The sequence below is a fragment of the Ovis aries genome, chromosome 20, assembly GCF_016772045.2.
Source record: "Ovis aries strain OAR_USU_Benz2616 breed Rambouillet chromosome 20, ARS-UI_Ramb_v3.0, whole genome shotgun sequence".
In the NCBI taxonomy this organism is placed as follows: Eukaryota; Metazoa; Chordata; class Mammalia; order Artiodactyla; family Bovidae; genus Ovis; species Ovis aries.
This window is the reverse complement of record NC_056073.1, coordinates 44,721,424-44,735,422: the sequence shown is the minus strand read 5'-3', so window position 1 is coordinate 44,735,422 and position 13,999 is coordinate 44,721,424. Positions and strand designations below refer to the sequence as shown.

General features: G+C 44.5%; 1 protein-coding gene across 10 annotated transcripts in view; it reads left to right on the top strand.

Annotated features, from left to right (window-relative positions):
• LOC101106554 (glucosaminyl (N-acetyl) transferase 2 (I blood group)) overlaps positions 1–13,999 on the top strand; it is a 109,587-nt gene that overhangs the window by 26,412 nt on the left and 69,176 nt on the right. For 4 of the 10 annotated variants that reach the window (XM_060403516.1, XM_060403515.1, XM_060403519.1 and 1 more), the window contains exon 1: positions 12,877–13,999. The exons of 5 other annotated variants lie outside the window; for them this stretch is intronic. In XM_060403516.1, the coding sequence (XP_060259499.1) occupies positions 13,081–13,999 (919 nt within the window). In that variant the 5' untranslated portion in view covers positions 12,877–13,080. One more of the 10 variants, XM_060403518.1, reaches the window with a different exon arrangement.

Here is a 13,999-nt window from a genome sequence, read left to right as displayed (position 1 = left end):
TACCTGTTTTTGACTTTTATAGAAATGGAAATGTACAGCATGTACTTTTCCTGTCTGCCTTTTTTTTTTTCTTGCTCAATGGTCTGTTTGTGAGATTCCCTTTTTGGTGGTTGCAGACAGTTTTATGATTCGTTCTCATTGCTGTGTAGAGAGAAGGAGGTATGTGAAGTTGGGGTGGGAGGGTGGAGGGTGATCTTGTCCCCCTGGAACGTTTAGCCGTATCTGGAGACATTATTGGTTGTCAAAAGCTGGAGGGGGCAGAAGGGGTAATACAAGCATCTGGTGGGTGGAGACTGAGGATGTTGGTAAATACCCACTGGACAGCACCACCCCCCTAACAAGGCCTATTCAGCCCACAATGCCAGCAGTACCCTGGTGGAGAAACCCTGCTATGTAACAACTGTTGGTGGGCATTTGGGTCTATTATGAATGTGGCTGCAGCGAATGTTGAGCTATGTGACCTTTTAATTGTTGTTTAGTCGTCAAGTCTTGTCCAACTCTTTTGTGACCCCATGGACTGTAGCCCACCAGGCTCCTCTGTCCATGGGATTTCCCAGGCAAGAATACTGGAGTGGGTTGTCATTTCCCTCTCCAGGACATCTTCCCAACCTGCGGATCGAACCCATGTCTCTAGCCTCTCCTGCACTGGCAGGCAGATTCTTTACTGCTGAGTCATGTGTCCTTTAAACACACACACAAATACCTGGGGATGGAACTGCTGGGTGAGGGAGGTCTGCACTCAGCCTGAGTAGAAATTGCCAGCATTCTGGAGCGATCCCACTTCGCGCTTCCTCCGGGAGCGCACAGGTGTTCTGGCTGCTCTCCATCTGCACCAATAGATGGTATTTTCTGACTTTTTTTTCATAAAAAAAAAATGTGCGTCTCCTTCTCCTACACCCTCTTCCATTTCAGTTGATGGCAAACTGGATACTCAAAACATCATTGTTTGTCGGTAAATAACCCTAGTCTATACTTTGTGAAAGACTGGGATTAGCACAGGTGTCCGCACTGTGTACAGTAAATTAGAGAATGAATTTGGGGCAGGATGACCTGCAACTAGGGTTTCTCTTATTTAAATAACACCAACTGTCTATTTTCTTTCATTCTTCCTAAAAGTACCAATTACCATAGTGAATTTACCATAGAAAATTTTATTCAAGGAATCAGGCTATCGACCATTTGAATTCACAGTTTTGGAGGGTTTTTTTTGCTCTTTTGTGGGTTTTATTTTTAGCCGCACCTTAAGGCTGGTGGAATCTGAGTTCCTAGATCAAGGAACCAACTCAGGTCCTCAGCAGTGACAGCTGAGTCCTAACCACTGGACTGCCAAGGAATCCTTAGCATTCATTTTTATTAAATATTTCCAAAATATACAGTATTGTTTTGTTTATGATATATTGCTTAATCTTTAAAAAAAATAGATCATGTGGGGTCACTGAGGAAAAAATAGTCATAGAATTTGGCATCTGATCCTTTGGGTCTCAAACTTTAGTCTCAAGACCTATTAGAAATGCAAATAATTAAATTCCACCTGGAACTAACTGACTTCTTGGGGGTAGGGGACCTGCAACCTACATTTTAACAACTTCTCCATGTATTGAGAGGTCAAACAGAAGGTTCCAAACTTCTGACCTAAACTACCCTTAACCTCAAGTCACAAGCACACTTAGTTTGGCTTTTGGAAACAAATGTTTTAGTAAAACAATGAGTCAGTTCTTCTTCCAAGATTAAGCAATTAGTTTCCACAGGTAAATTCAGTAGTAAGTTTTATCCTAAAATGTTAACTTGTTGTTGTTCAGTAACTCAGTCATGTCCAACCTTTTGTGACCCCATGAACACACCAGGCTTCCCTGTCCTTCACTGTCTGCAGGAGTTTGCTCAAGCTCATGTCCACTGAGTCAGTGGTGCCATCCAACCATCTCATTCTCTGTCATCCCCTTCTCCTCCTGCCCTCAATCTTTCCCAGCATCAGGATCTTTTCTAATGAGTCAGCTCTTTGCATCAGGTGGCCAAAGAATTGAAATTTCAGTGTCAACATCAGTTCTTCCAATGAACATTTAGGGTTGATTTCCTTTAGGATCGACTGGTTTGATCTCCTTGCAACCCAAAGGACTCTCAAGAGTCTTCTCCAACACCACAATTTGAAAGCATCAATTCTTTGGTGCTTAGCCTTCTTTATGGTCCAGCTCTGACTGAACCATACATGACTACTGGAAAACCCACAGCTTTGACTATACAGATATTTGTTGGCAAAGTAATGTCTCTGCTTTTTAATACACTGTCTAGGTTTGTCATAGCTTTCCTTGCAAGGAGCAAGCAAGTGTTTTTTAACCTCGTTAACTGGCTATGACTTATTTGGAATAACGGTTTTTTGTGTTTTTGTTTTTTCATTTTCTAAGCCCCGCCCAGTTTCAGGCTCTTTATGGTACCAGTGGCTACATTTCTGCTACCAGAAGATTGCCTCCTTCCTGGGCAGATTTTGACATTTGCCTATGGGGATTTGTATGGACTGTCTTTTGCAAACATTTGCTTAGCTCCTTTAGCATCCAGGAAGTGTTTCCTTGATTACCTTTGTGCCATCAAAATGAGATGCAGATCAGTTCAGCTCACACTACCATGCTAGGGTTTGGTAGGACCACCTTCTGTACCTGCCACCTAAGCCTTGAAAGTTCTCTGTGTTAATCTTCCTCCCTGCTTTGAGGCAAGAGTTTGAAATCATGCTTTGGGTTCTGTGATCTAGACAACAACCTCTGCTACTGCTAATTAGATGAACAGTATAGAAAGTAAAATGATTGGGTCCCCAGAGAAGGTGGATTTTCCCCAGTGAGCTCCCTTGGAGGGCTTTCGGTTCTGGGAGAAATTGTTGTTTTAAAGATGTGCTTGGAAAATGTCTTCATCCTTCTCTTTAGCATCATGATGATCACAGATATGGACTTCCCCGGCGGTCCAGGGGCTAAGACTTTATGACTCCACTGCATGGGGCACAGGTTTGATCCCTGGTCAGGGAACTAAGATCCCATATGCCTTGTGGCACAGTTAAAAAAAAAAACAAAACTGCATAGATACATAGACAAACAAAAGGCTTCGTTTACAAAACATCTGGCCACTTAGAACAGAATTGCTTGACTGACTGTCCAAAGTGAAATGGACTGTCACTGTTCTCTGCTTTTTCATTAGATACTTAGTTCCAAGGGAAGAAAATTAATCCATATATTTTGTAATTAAGGAATGAATCCCTGAGTCACTTGACCTGCTCCAAGAGTAATGAAAACCACACACAAATGACCTGCTGAAGAACAGCCACCAGTGAGTCCAAGAAATGATAGCATCTCACCTCACTTACCTAACCTTTTCTGCTGATATGACTTTGCACCTCTGTGCCACACCAACAAACTTCACCAGACCCCGTCCTTTCCAGTGCCCTTGTGCTGATTTACCAGTATGAATTGAGTGTTTTTGTTCAAGCCTCCTTCCCCTCCATTTCTTTCCCGACTCCAGGATAACTTAATTGTGAATGGAAAAACAGGTCCCAGAACAATTATGAAAGTATAATGAAGTTTGCATTAGTCCATGCAATTAAACCAAGGAAAGATGCGTGAGGAATGTGACTAGAATTCAGTACTGATGTGGTATATTTATAGCTAGGTCTTCGAACAGGCATGTGCTGGGGAGCGAAGAGAGAAAAAAAGCACTATTTGTATAGTAAAATGACACCTCCAAATAGCTAGAAATCAGCCTGAAAGAAAAAAAAAAATCAGAAACGACTCTCCTAGCCTCTGCTGTTTTGATATATAAATTAAAACAGTGGGCAAATGTGAGCTTCAACATGCCTTCTTCCAGAGCTAAAAACTGCACTTTCAAATGCCCAGATGATTTTGGACCTGTCTGGCAAGCATCGAACACACTGCATGGTGGAGCTGCTGGGTTGTGAGAGAAACGGGAGGTGAAAGCCCCTGCTCTCCTGCACTCACCCTTTATTTATTTATTTATTTTTTTTGCACTCACCCTTTAAACATGACTGGTTCTTTGAGGTCTCAGTTCACCGACTTGAAGGTTTTTATCTGCTGCCCTGCCAAAGAAATTCTAGATTTACAGCTCTCCCTGGGAAATTTCTGCATGTGCGGCTTTCTTGATTTGGTTTTCTTGCTCACTCTTGTAATCTCCCCAACTGGAATGCCTTCTCCTCGCTCTGTTTGAATCTCACCATTGGAAGCTCTTGCAGACCATCCCAGATCCAAGGGAATTGTTTGTTTCTCTTCTGAGTTCCTGTCACATTTATCAGACACCTTCTTGTTTGGAACAATCCATGGTCTTTCCTGTTTTGTTGGTTGTCTTTCCAGCTGTATGCATTTTAAATCCTAGTAAAGATACACTTTCCTACAGGTCAGAGGCCATACCTCATACTTCCTGGATTCCATCACTGTTGCTTAGCGATTCCCCTTACATCATACTAAATTGTCCTTCATTTTAAAAGCTGGAAAGGGAGACTTCCCTAGCGGTCTAGTGGTTGAGACCCCACACTTCCAATGCAAGGACTGGCGTTCGAGTCCTGGTCAGGGAACTAAGATCCCACATGCCATGTGGCACAGCCAAAAATTGAAAGAATAAAAATGAAAAATAAATAAAACTAGTTTTAAAAATCTGGAAGGGACCATGGAGAACATACTTTTTATTTATTTTTAAGTTATTATTATTTTAGAGGGTGGGATGATTTGGGAGAATGACATTCTAACATGTATACTATCATGTGAATTGAATCGCCAGTCTATGTCTGACGCAGGATGCAGCATGCTTGGGGCTGGTGCATGGGGATGACCCAGAAAGATGTTATGGGGAGGGAGGTGGGAGGGGGGTTCATGTTTGGGAATGCATGTAAGAATTAAAGATTTTAAAATTTAAAAAATTAAAAAAAAAAAAAAAAAAAAAAAATATTGATTTGGCTATGCCAGGTCTTAGTTACGGCATGAGGGGTCCAGTCACCTGATAGGGGATTGGCCCTGCATTGGGAGAACAGAGTTTTAGCTCTAGGTCATCAGGGAAGTTCCAAGAACATCATTTTTAAAGAAGAAGCCAGTGGGAGCCTAAGATCACATAATCAGTTAAAGGTAGAAAATTCACCAGTACCTGGGTTTCCTTATTTTGGCACCATTCCCTGTTAGTAATTGTAGGGGTTGATGGGTAACCTTTCCTTGAAACGCAAGAGAAAGTACATCTTGCATGGTTCTCTCCCCCACCACCTCCACTAAAGTGATTAAAAGTTGTGTTTTTTGAATGTTATTTTAAAATGTTATTTGATGTATCTGGTCGGTCAACGTGGTCAGAGCTTTTGCTTGTCAGAGAAAAAGACACCCATGTTCTGTTCCCAATTCTAGTTGAAAGAACATTTACCCATGAGCACCTTGGAATTGCGGGGAATGTGGACTCCATTCATTCATTCACCCATTCATTCATTCAACACGTTCAGCACATATAGATAAATCACCTAGGTAAGGTAACATTCATATGTCTCATCACCAGGTGGAACAACAGGAAAATAACAATAGAAAGTAGATTCTACTCATTCACTGACTATTAATTCCTTATGGACCTAGGGACTTTAAATCTCTCCCTTATCTTTATTTCTTTATTTAAGAAAAACTCAAACAATACAGTATCTGATGTCCTGTGAATATCTGCAGGACTAAAGCCTCAACTGTAAGAGCCTCCTACATTTCCTTCTACTTCTAGGAAATGTAGTTAACTGAGGCATCATTATCACCCTTGCCTTGTAGTTCAAGAGGCTTTACTTTAGTTATGTGTAAATGGACTCAAGGGGCTTCCCTGGTGGCTCAGACGGTAAAGTGTCTGCCTGTAATGCAGGAGACCTGGGTTCTATCCCTGGGTCGGGAAGATCCCCTGGAGAAGGAAATGGCAACCCATTTCAGTACTCTTGCCTGGAAAATTCCATGGATGGAGGAGCCTGGTAGGCTACAGTCCATGAGAGTGCAAAGAGTTGTACATGACTGAGCAACTTCACTGGTTCAAATGGACTTAATGGACGTGAAGTTGAGCAAATTCCAGGAGATGATGAAGAACAGGGAAGCCTGATGTGCTGTAGTCCATGGGGTCACAAAGAGTCGAACATGAATTAGGGGCTGAACAACAGCAACTCTATAATGCTACTATTAGTACCAACGAGTGCCTTATGCATTTGTGGGCTGACTTTCCACCGTGATTTATTTTGCTCCTGTTCTTCCTCCAGTTGGCACTTGTTGCCTGGGAGCTTCTCAACCCAACGTCTTAGGTGGTGCTCCTTGGGCAAAAAAGTGATGTCCAAGTTTTTCAGAACAATAATATGCAAGGTCTTTTATGATCTTTTATGACCAGCAGCCACCTCCCTAGGGGTGTGACTCAGCCTGGCAGGCAACAAACTCCAGGTGCTGCTCCCTCGACGCACCTTCTGTAGGTCTCCCAGCATCAGGCAAGTGCTACCTTGCCTCCTCGCACAGAAAGCCTAGGGGTGCTGAGGTTTTCCTCCTCAACTTTGATTATTTCTTTATTTCACTGAGACTGGGAGTCTTCTATCATTTTGCAAAAAGGATATCCTCTTCATTTTGGAGCTATGCTCCAGCTAGCTTTGAAATTGGAAAAATTCTTCTTTTTTAAAAATTAGAATATAGTTGACTGAGGGTTTCTCTGGTGGCTCAGATGGTTAAGAATCTGCCTGCAATGTGGGAGACACAGGAGACGTGGGTTCGATCTCTGGTTCGGGAAGATCCCCTGGAGAAGTAAATGGCAACCCACTCCAGTATTCTTGTCTGGAGAATCCCATGGATAAAGGAGCCTGGCAGACTACAGTCCATGGAGTTTCAAAGAGTTGGACACGACTGAATGACTAACACACACACATAGTTGACTTACAATGTTTCACACGTACAGCAAAGTGATTCAGTTATTCCTAAACATGTATTATCTATTCTTTTTCAGATTCTTTTCCATTATAGGTTATTACAAGATATTGAATATAGTCCCCTGTGCTGTTGTGTTGCACAGTAGGTCCTTGTTGGTTATCTACATTTTCGTGTGTATGTGTTAATCCCCGAACTCCTAATTTATCCCTCCACCCCCCTTTTCTTCTTTGATAACCATGTTTGTTTTCTTTGTGAGTATATTTCTGTGTTGTAAATAAGTTCATTTGTATTCTTTTTTTTTAAATTTCACCTGTAAGTAACATCACTTATACAAAGATGATTTTCATCTTTCTCTGTCCAACATACTTCATTTAGTATGATCATCTGTGTGTGTGTGTGTGTATGTGTGTGTGTGCGCACGCGCTTAGTCGCTCAGTCATGTCCAACTCTTTGCAACCCCATGGACTGTAGACTGCTAGGCTTCTTTGTCCATGGAAAATTCCCAAGCAAGTATACTGAAGCAGGTTGCCATTTCCTACTGCAGGGGATCTTCCCAGCCCAGGGATCAAACACCCATTTCTTGTGTCTCTTGCAAGGATGATTCTTTACCGCTGTGCTGCCTGGGAAGCCCCCACGATCTTCTCCAGGTCCATGTATATTGTTGCAAGTGGCATCACTTCATCCTTTCATATGGCTCAGAAATATTCCATTGTATATGCACCACATCTTCTTTACCCATCCCTTTGTCGATGGACATTTATGTTGCTTCTATTGTAAATAGTGCTGCAGTGAACATTAGGGTGCATGTATCTTTTCTGGATATCTACCCAGGAGTGGAATCGCAAGACCATATGGTAACTCCGTTTTTAGTTCCTTAAGGAACCTGAATACTATTCTCCATAGAGGCAGCACCAAGTTACATTCCCATCATCAGTGTAGGAGGGTTCCCGGAAAAACTCTTAAATGATGCAGCAAACAATAAAAGCTTCTGAATGGAAGAAAGAACAAGCTTTTAAGGTGGCCCTGGGGAGGGCAAACATGTCTAGCCTGATTAATTGTCTAGTTCGGGCATAATTGCTTCCAGAGTGAGCCAAAGGTGGGGTTGCTGGGCCTGCACGTGTGGATCCTGCCCTTGCCTGCAGTCACAGGCAGGGAGGCAAGGCTGAGCTGTTCAGTCTCAGCAGCAAAGAAACAAACAAAAAAAAACCCAAAATGCCTGGTGTCTGTGCTGGAAAAGCAGGTCTTATGGAAGCAGGTCTTCACAGGAAGGAAAGGGAACAGTGGTCTTTTGCTGTTACAAGTGGTTTTTTTTTTTTTTTTTTTTTAAGTTCTCCTGTAGGGAATTTTCAATACCCAAGGGCAGACAGGAAAGACAGCTATATTTTCAAAACTCAAACAGTGCTGTTTTAAGTAACGGATTGAATACCAAAGAAGTATGCTGGAAGTTCCTAATTGGTTAATGTCTGTGTTTCTCAATAGAGTAATATTATTAACGTCTACCCTCTAAGCCTGTAGAAATCTGAATCCCTTTCTTGCTGGCTAGTTGGAAATAATAATGTAAACAGACTCTTGTGGCCTCATTAAGTCATGTGTCTGAACACTTTGTCAAACTGCAAATATTTAAAATATTTTAATATTCATTCTAAGCCAAAAAGGCTTTGCCAAACTAGATATTGAAATTACTCTCTGTTGTTTTGAAACAGAATAGATTATAGCCTGATATTTAAAGGTATTATTTGGAGGGAGGAGGGAAGCAGCTTGGGATTGAATTTTCCATTATCTTGAACTATGGGGACACCAAGAATTAGATTAATCTGCTCTGTCCAGCTAAAGGCTCCATCTACTTTTTCTACTTTGGATAAAAATCCAAAGGTGGGTGCCATGCAGAGTTTATCTGTGATAGATCTTAGAGGATGAGGAGAATTTAGTAAGGGAGGGAGAAAAATAATGTACGAGCTGGAAGAATGAAAAATGTGAGCAATAAAAAGTAGAAGGAAAACCTGCCATGGTTCAGGAAGTGATGAGTCATTCAGTTGGAGTACAGAGTGACTTGAGTCATGGGGATTAACCTTGCTTTTCCTGCCTCTTCTGAAAGCAAAAAAATCAGCATATTATGCTATTAATTTTATTAATAGCAGAGTAGAGACTTTTCAAAAGGGAGCAGGGAAAGGGCATTAAAAGACTTTTTTTTCTTCATCGGGTGGGGTGGGGGCTGTCTCCATGGTGCGTTACTGCTACAGAATGAAGGCTCAGAGAGTTACTTTCAGATCAAAGCTGAGGGGAAATGGGAGGGCAGACAGTAGTTGCGTGGGAAGTCATCGTAAAGAACATATGTTGATCTGTATGAAAAAAGAAATGGCCACCCAGTCCAGTATTCTTTCCTGGAAAATTCTATGGATGGAGGAGCCTGGCGCGCTACAGTCCACGGGGCACAGTGTCAGACACGACTAAGCACCTTTCACTTTCACTTTTTGTTGTAAAGGTACAAGGCAAAGAGGATGAGAGGCGGATGCTCTAAAACCCTGAACTCCCCAACAGTTTGGGGGATAGTTTTTAAGAAAAATTTTGGGATGAGGGCTGCAAGGCGTGTGACTTTGTTCTTACTGACTGGAAAGCTGAGAGCCAAAGAATTGATGCTTTTGAACTGTGGTGTTGGAGAAGACTCTTGAGAATCCCTAGGACTGCAGGGAGATCCAACCAGTCCATTCTGAAGGAGATCAGTCCTGGGTGTTCATTGGAAGGACTGATGCTGAAGCTGAAGCTCCAGTTCTTTGGCCATCTGATGCGAAGAGCTGACTCACTGGAAAAGCCCCTGATGCTGGGAAAGATTGAAGGTGGGAGAAGGGGATGACAGAGGATGAGATGGTTGGATGGCATCACTGACTCGATGGACATGAGTGGCATCAATGGACATGAGTTTGAGCAAGCTCTGGGAGGTGGTGATGGACAGGGAGCCTTGGCGTGCTGCAGTTCATGGACTGAACTGTACTGAGGTTCAGTTCAGTTCAGTTCAGTCACTCAGTCATGTCCCACTCTTTGCAACCCCATGAATCGCAGCATGCCAGGCCTCCCTGTCCATCACTATCTCCCGGAGTTCACTCAAACCCATGTCCATCGAGTCAGTGATGCCATCCAGCCATCTCATCCTCTGTCGTCCTCTTCTCCTTCTGCCCCCAATCCCTCCCAGCATCAGAGGGATGAGTCAACTCTTCGCATGAGGTGGCCAAAGTACTGGAGTTTCAGCTTTCACATCATTCCTTCCAAAGAAATCCCAGGGTTGATCTCCTTTAGAATGGACTGGTTGGATCTCCTTGCAGTCCAAGGGGCTCTTAAGAGTCTTCTCCAACAACACAGTTCAAAAGCATCAATTCTTCGGCGCTCAGCCTTCTTCACAGTCCAACTCTCATATCCATACATGACCACAGGAAAAACCATAGCCTTAACTAGATGGACCTTAGTCGGCAAAGTAATGTCTCTGCTTTTGAATATACTGTCTAGGTTGGTCATAACTTTTCCTCCAAGGAGTAAGCGTCTTTTAATTTCATGGCTGCAATCACCATCTGCAGTGATTTTGGAGCCCCCCAAAATAAAGTCTGACACTGTTTCCCCATCTATTTCCCATGAAGTGATGGGACCGGATGCCATGATCTTCGTTTTCTGAATGTTGAGCTTTAAGCCAACTTTTTCACTCTCCTCTTTCACTTTCATCAAGAGGCTTTTTAGTTCCTCTTCACTTTCTGCCATAACGGTGGTGTCATCTGCATATCTGAGGTGATTGATATTTCTCCTGGCAATCTTGATTCCAGCTTGTGTTTCTTCCAGTCCTGCGTTTCTCATGATGTACTCTGCATAGAAGTTAAATAAGCAGGGTGACAATATACAGCCTTGATGCACTCCTTTTCCTATTTGGAACCAGTCTGTTGTTCCATGTCCAGTTCTAACTGTTGCTTCCTGACCTGCATACAGATTTCTCAAGAGGCAGGTCAGGTGGTCTGTATTCCCATCTCTTTTAGAATATTCCACAGTTTATTGTGATCCACACAGTCAACGGCTTTGGCATAGTCAATAAAGCAGAAATCGATGTTTTTCTGGAACTCTCTTGCTTTTTCGATGATCCAGCGGATGTTGGCAATTTGATCTCTGGTTCCTCTGCCTTTTCTAAAACCAGCTTGAACATCAGGGAGTTCACGGTTCACGTACTGCTGTAGCAGGGATCTTTGCTCAATCTGAAGTTAGCATCCTCTACCTGGGAGGGGCCCTAGATTCTGAAGATAAAATAAAGACACTGTTCCCTGTATGCCGAGAGGTGGAGCCAGGACCCTGCCCCAAGGCTGTACTTCTGTTTCTTGGCTCTTCTCCACTTGTGTCTGCATGCCCTTCCCTTCTCTCCCCGATTGAGTTCAGCGCAGTCGCTCAGTCCTGTCCGACTCTTTGCGACCCCATGAATCGCAGCACATCAGGCCTCCCTGTCCACCACCAACTCCCAGAGTTCACTCAGACTCATGTCCATCGAGTCAGTGATACCATCCAGCCATCTCATCCTCTGTCGTCCCCTTCTGCCCCCAATCCCTCCCAGCATCAGGGTCTTTTCCAATGAGTCAACTCTTTGCATGAGGTGGCCAAAGTACTGGAGCTTCAGCTTTAGCATCAGTCCTTCCAAAGAACACCCAGGACTGATCTCCTTTAGAATGGACTGGTTGGATCTCCTTGCAGTCCAAGGGACTCTCAAGAGTCTTCTCCAACAACACAGTTCAAAAGCATCAATTCTTCAGCACTCAGCTTTCTTCACAGTCCAACTCTCACATCCATACATGACCACTGGAAAACCATAGCCTTGACTAGACAGACCTTAGTTGGCAAAGTAATGTCTCTGCTTTTGAATATGCTATCTAGGTTGGTCATAACTTTCCTTCCAAGAAATAAACATCTTTTAATTTCATGGCTGCAATCACCATCTGCAGTGATTTTGGAGCCCCCCAAAATAAATCTGAAACTGTTTCCACTGTTTCCCCATCTATTTCCCATGAAGTGATGGGACCGGATGCCATGATCTTCGTTTTCTGAATGTTGAGCTTTAAGCCAACTTTTTCACTCTCTTCTTTCACTTTCATCAAGAGGCTCTTTAGTTCCTCTTTGAGTGGGACACCACTGAAGCGACTTGGCGGCAGCAGCAGTAGCACTTTCTGTCATAAGGGTGGTGTCATGTGCATATCCCCTGATTAGCAACTGTTTGAATCTGCCCTTTGGAGCGCAGGGAAGGTCAAGGAGGCTGAAGAAAGCCTATTTCCTACAAACAAGAAATAGGGGTCAGGGAGAGGCTTTGTACCAGGGAAGACCCCAGGGGGTCCCGCCCTGTCTCAGCCCTAGGATAAGCAGCACAGAGGGAGGAGAGGGACTGCGCCCTGATCTCAGAGTCACAGGACAGGTAACCTAAACTTTCAGATCCTCTAGGACAGGAACTCCTTTCAGCGCCCGATTTGGAAAAGAGCAGGGCGGGGCCCCGGCGGGACCGTCGAGCCGGTTGGATGAGGCTTTCTTTGGGACCGTGTCGCTGCATTCCCACCTACCCCACCCTGACGCGGCATATTTGAGAATGGAGGCTGCCGGGGACACCCAGGATTGTGCTGGGAGGGTCCCTCGTCACGGGAAACAAGCGAGGGTGAGTGTCGCAGCCTGTGGGGTGACTAGCAGGAAATGGCACGCGAAGCGCATCATTTCGACTTTTGACTCTTACTGTACACATTCCCCGAATGACCTCAGCAAGGGGGAGAGGGTCGGGGAGAGAAAAACCTTGCGAAATGGAAGAAAAGGGATCTGAAAAACTAAAGCCGCAGGCGGCGAGGGGAAAGGAATGACCGGAGTTGTAGTGAAACCGGCAGCTACGGCGAGCGGGGAAGCCGCTGGGAGGGGAAGAGGCTGGGCTTAAAGCAACCTGCTGCGGGGTGTAGACAAAGGCGGCTTGGGAGGCAGAGGCCGGGGCGGGATCAGTCGCTACTATCAGCCTGGGGAGAGCGCCAGCAGCTGGACTCCCGCACTCCCGCGTGGAAACCCGGGAAATTCACCAGCCTCCCCTTCAGGGCAGGAATGCCCGGAGTATGCACCAAGCTAAGAACCCAGAGGGAAAAAGTAAGTTTGGGAGAGGACTTAACCGATTTTGACGGTCTTTGAACTCTTGACTCCTCTTGGAGGCATGCCTTCACCGATGCGTTCCCTCTTCATCGTTTCTGTCTCTTGTGTCATCGTTTTCATTGTGTTTTGTGTGTTCAACTTTGGGGGAGATCAAGGCTTCCAGAGGCTAAATAACTCAGACACTTGGATGCTGACTCAAGTTTGCACATCCCTTATCAAAGACAAAACACCGTTACTCTGGAGAAACAAACTAATGATGTATGAGAAGTCTTCCTGCGAGGCGTACCTGACCCAAAGCCACTACATCACGGCGCCTTTATCAAAGGAAGAAGCCGAGTTTCCTTTGGCATATATCATGGTCATCCATCACAACTTCGGCACCTTTGCGAGGCTCTTCAGGGCTATTTACATGCCTCAGAACGTCTACTGTGTTCATGTGGATGAGAAAGCGACAGTTGAATTTAAAGACTCAGTGGAGCAGTTACTGAGCTGCTTTCCAAATGCTTTTCTGGCTTCCAAGATGGAGCCCGTGGTCTATGGTGGGATTTCCAGGCTCCAGGCTGACCTGAACTGCATCAAAGATCTTGCAGCCTCGGAGGTTCCCTGGAAATACGCCCTCAACACCTGTGGGCAAGATTTTCCTCTGAAAACCAACAGGGAGATCGTTCAGTATCTGAAGGGATTTAAAGGGAAAAACATCACCCCCGGAGTGCTGCCCCCAGCTCACGCAATTGGGCGGACTAAGTATGTCCACCGGGAGCACCTGGGCAAAGAGCTTTCCTATGTGATAAGAACCACAGCCTTGAAGCCGCCTCCTCCCCACAATCTCACCATCTACTTTGGCTCTGCCTATGTGGCCCTGTCCAGAGAGTTTACCAACTTTGTTCTCCAGGACCCACGGGCCCTTGACTTGCTCCAGTGGTCCAAAGACACCTTCAGTCCGGATGAACATTTCTGGGTGACGCTCAATAGGATTCCAG